At 44.0% G+C, this 4,218-nt stretch overlaps 1 protein-coding gene and 1 non-coding gene across 5 annotated transcripts in view; both read left to right on the top strand.

Annotated features, from left to right (window-relative positions):
* Window positions 1–4,218, top strand: part of Nif3l1 (NGG1 interacting factor 3 like 1) — a 21,398-nt gene extending 17,180 nt beyond the window's left edge. For 3 of the 4 annotated variants that reach the window (XM_008833234.3, XM_008833243.3, XM_008833213.3), the window contains one exon: window positions 3,786–4,218. In XM_008833234.3, the coding sequence (XP_008831456.1) occupies window positions 3,786–3,970 (185 nt within the window). In that variant the 3' untranslated portion in view covers window positions 3,971–4,218. Of the gene's footprint in view, window positions 1–3,490; window positions 3,613–3,785 lie in introns of all 4 variants that reach the window. The other variant, XR_003849549.1, reaches the window with a different exon arrangement.
* On the top strand, window positions 2,633–2,759 carry LOC115070438. Its single transcript, XR_003849594.1, has one exon. It is a non-coding gene; the product is annotated as a small nucleolar RNA SNORA18 (small nucleolar RNA).

The raw sequence follows: 4,218 nt of genomic DNA, 5'->3' as shown, positions 1-4,218 counted from the left end.
TACCCCCCCTTTTGGCACGGCGCTCTGTTGTTTTCTCTCTCTCTCTCTCTCTCTCTCTCTCTCTCTCTCTCTCTCTCTCTCTCTCGTGTGTCTCTCTCTGGCTGGCCTGGAACTCACAGAAATCTGCCTATCTCTGCCTCCCATATTCTGGAATTAAAAGTGTGCAACCCTGTTTTCTAAAACCTGCTGTATCCAGAATGGACCACTCAACTGGGCTCCTGAAGCACTTTTATCACCTTCAGGCTATGAAACTTAAACTACAAACTCTACTGTCTACTCCCTCTTCTAAAATGGAGCTCAGTTCTGGCCTCACTGGAATCTTGGAAAGAGTCAAGCCCCTACTCATATACATTAGCAGGGATCTATGCATTCCAGAAAAGGTGTGAGGAAGGATCCAGGGTGTTGTTTGAAATGCAATCTTGTTATATAGCCCAGGTTGGCCTGAAATTCCTGATTTTCCTGCCTTAGCCACCTAAGTGCAGAAGACAGGGTCTCCCTGTAGCCCCAGCTGTCCTGGAACTCACTATGTAGACCAGGCTGGCTTGAAATCACAGAGATCGGCCTGCCTGTGCTTCCCAAATGCTGGGATTAAAGGTGTGCACCACCACTGGGTTTTTTTTTTTTTTTTTTTTGAGACAATGTCTCTCTAGCCCCAGCTGGCCTGGAACTCATTATGTAGACCAGGCTGGGATTAAAGGCATGTGCCACCAAAACTGGCTTCCTAATAATTTTTGAAAATTTGAACTAAACAGGAACTATATCACAGTTGAAGGTGTACTGTGTTCTCTATGGAGGGAATAAATTTGATAGTGTATTAAATTGCTGGTTAGTCAGCATTTATTTAACTGACTTTTCATCTCAGTTTTCATGTCAGTTAGTGGGACACTTTCTATCTTATCAACTGGGCTAGAAAATGGCCCCTTTCTGGCCAGTCATTAATTCCTTCAAGTTCTACAGTCTTTCTGTTCCCATACCTCTCTCTCTACCCAGGCACTATTTTTAGTTTTTGTGCATGAGTATAATGCCTGCATGTGTGTTAAGTGCATCCATATCATGCAATGCCAGCAGAGGTCAGAAGAGGGCGTCAGATTTCCCTGGAACTGGAGTTATGAGCTCCCATGGAGTTGTTAGCTGCCATGTGGGTGATGGGAACTGAACCCGGGTCCTCTGCAAGAGCAGCCAATATTCTTGACTGCTGAGCAATCTCTGCAACCCCCTCAAAATTTTTGACGTGTGTGTGTGTGTGTGTGTGTGTGTGTGTGTGCATGAGTTTGTGCACTGTGTTGTACATGTGGAGGTCAGAGGACAACTTCTGGGAGTCAGTTGTGGGAACTGAACTCAGGTCTTCATACTTGGTGGCAAGCACCTTTACCTGCTGAGACAGCTCCCTGGCCTCCAAATTAACTTTTCTATTGTTTTTCTTTTGGGCTCTTTGAGACAAGGACTCATTCTGTATCTCTGGCTAACCTGGAACTTGCTATGTAGACCAGGCTGGCCTTGAACTTGTGGCACTTCACTTCTGTGCCTCCCAATTGCTGGAATGACAGGCATGTGCCACTGTGCCCAGCCCCACATTGGGTTTTCAAAGTATAAATAAATATGGTGGAAGAGCCATTGGTGTTTTCCTTTATCTGCCTAGGTGAAGCCTAAATGTTGTATCCTTTCATGCATCCTTTAAGACCTTTATCTGTTACAGTGCCTTTTTCTTTTTGAGACAGGGTCTCCCTCTAGTCCTGGTCTAGAGCTTGCTATGTAGACCAGGCTTGCCTTGATGTCACAGAGATCCACCTGCCTCTGCCTCCCAAGTGCTGGGATTAAAGGTTCCATCATGCTTGGCCCAGTGCTCCTTTCTTGCCCTCCTTTTTTGTACTTTTAGTGGTAGCTCAAAGATCATCCTTTCTGACTTCTGACACAGTCCTTCCCCTGCCCATCTTGGATCCCTACCTCTTTGCCCCTGACTTTTACTATGCATTCTTAGTGGACAATATATGACTATTGTCTGGCTCTTAGGCTTTCTACCCTGTCCTTGAGGATATAACCTAAAACATACAGGCTAATTTTTTTTTTTTTTTTTGGTCTTTTTGAGACAGGGTCTCCCTGTAGCCCCAGCTGGCTTGGAACTCACTATGTAGACCAGGCTGGGCTTGAACTCACAGAGGTCCGCCTGCCTCTGCCTCACAAGTGCTAGGATCAAAGGTGTGCACTACCACACCCGGCCTTAATTTTTTTTTTTTAATGACTTGGTACTTTGTGTAGGCCAAGCTAGCCTCAAACTTGTGATCCGCCTACCTCAGCATGCACCCAGCTCAGCCCTGGTTAATTTTTATTGAAATAATTGAGGGCTGGGGAGATGGCTCAGTTGGTAAAGTGCTTGCCATGCAAGCATGAAGACCTGAGTTTGATTGCTAGATCCCATATTTAAAAAAGAACCAGGTGCAGCAGCCTGTGCCTATAATCTCGGTGCTGGGGAGAGGACAGGAGGATCTCTAGGGCTCACTGGCCAGCTAGTCTAGCTGAATTGGCAAGCTTCACATTCATTGAAACCTCATTTCAAAAATAAGGTGGAGGAGTGATTGAAGAAGACACCTGATATCTACCTCTGATCTTCTCACATAGGCACACATGAGCTAACACGGAGGTCTATCCCAATGGGGCTTCTCCATAGCCACACATGGTTGGAAATGCTTCATACACTAACTCTGTGGTTTTGCTTGACTCACAGGACTGTTACTTAGGTCTTTGGGAACTGCAAGACAGTTAAAGTATGAAAGACAAATTTGTTTTCTTACTTTAGGTAATGGTATAGCCTACAGAACTGCAGTGTTCCCAAGTGTTACAGTTAGGAATAAGTGTGGTCTGAACTCATTCATGTTAAGAGACATGAGCTATCAATAATTGAAGAGCAGACCATCTGTCCTAAATGATAGAGAACTTTGAGTTTGATATGTCCTTAATCCAAGCAGAGATAAAAGAATTGTGGCAAGGCAGACAACACAGCTGGGCTAAGCATCAGTTTTCAGAAAGAGCCACCTTCTATTTCTTATTAAGAGTCCTGTTTCATTCAGCACTGGTCATTTATTTTATTGCAGAAACATTTGAGTCTCTAGACTTGGTTCTGGCTGAATATGCTAGATTGGATACTTGTTGCTGTAGCTTGAATATGGTCTATGTCTTCGCCCCACCCCACATTTCATATGTTGGGAATTTAGTCCCAGGGTGATACTATTGGGAGGTGATAGAACCTTTGGAAGGTGGGAATTATGGGAGGGCCTTGGGTCATTGCAGGCTTACTCTTCAGAGGTGATTGTGAGAGCATTGCTATAAAGGACCAAGCTTGGGACTGGGAGCTAGATCAGCAGTAAAGAGCTTGCCTATGCCTAGCAAGGACCTGGTTTAGTTCTCCCCTCCCTCCACTCACAGCAAGCCTGTCCCTCCTCTGGCTTCTGCTCTACTCCTCTTTGTGATAACATGTGCTTGTTCCTGCACATAGACATTGTCCACACCATAACATGATGTTGCCAACGAGGTGACTTTCACTACAGTGCCTGTTCTATACAGTTTGGACTTTTTTTCCTATGCTGGGCAGCAAACACAGGACCTTTTGCATTTGAGGTAAGCATTTTACAACTGACCTACACCCCAAGCCCTTAGTTTATGTGAAAATTGTTCCACGGCATTATATTTACTCGTACAAAACACAAACATGGTATTTCTGCTGTAGTGGTTCAGCATTGCATAGATTCTATGTCTAATATTTATGTAGTTGCTTTTTCCTTTTTTGGCAGGTGAGATGTCCCATCATGATGTTCTGGATGCTGCTTCCAAAGGAATAAATGTCATCCTTTGTGAACATAGCAACACTGAACGAGGCTTTCTTTCTGACCTTCAAGAAATGCTGGGTGCTCACTTGGAGAATAAGATTAATATTATATTATCTGAGACAGACAGGGACCCTCTTTGTGTCGTTTAAAATACACAGGAATGTCACGGGGACACAAGCTGCACATCATTTGGATGGAAACATGAATTTGCAGCCTGCATTGGTGGTGTGGCTACTCTTCTGAAGAAGTGTCTTAGAATGATTTATTGCTGTCATTAACCTGGATCACCAAATGTTATAGCTCATAAGGTAAAAACCACAGAGTAACAACATTAAATATTCATTGTAAACTCTTGGGAAAGGTTTCTTGGCAAATAAATAGGGTGTGTTAATCTCAA

Source organism: Nannospalax galili, unplaced genomic scaffold (assembly GCF_000622305.1).
Source record: "Nannospalax galili isolate Female #2095 unplaced genomic scaffold, S.galili_v1.0 scaffold610, whole genome shotgun sequence".
NCBI lineage: Eukaryota > Metazoa > Chordata > Mammalia > Rodentia > Spalacidae > Nannospalax > Nannospalax galili.
Note: the sequence above shows the minus strand (reverse complement) of the source record. Positions and strands in the feature narration are given on the sequence as shown.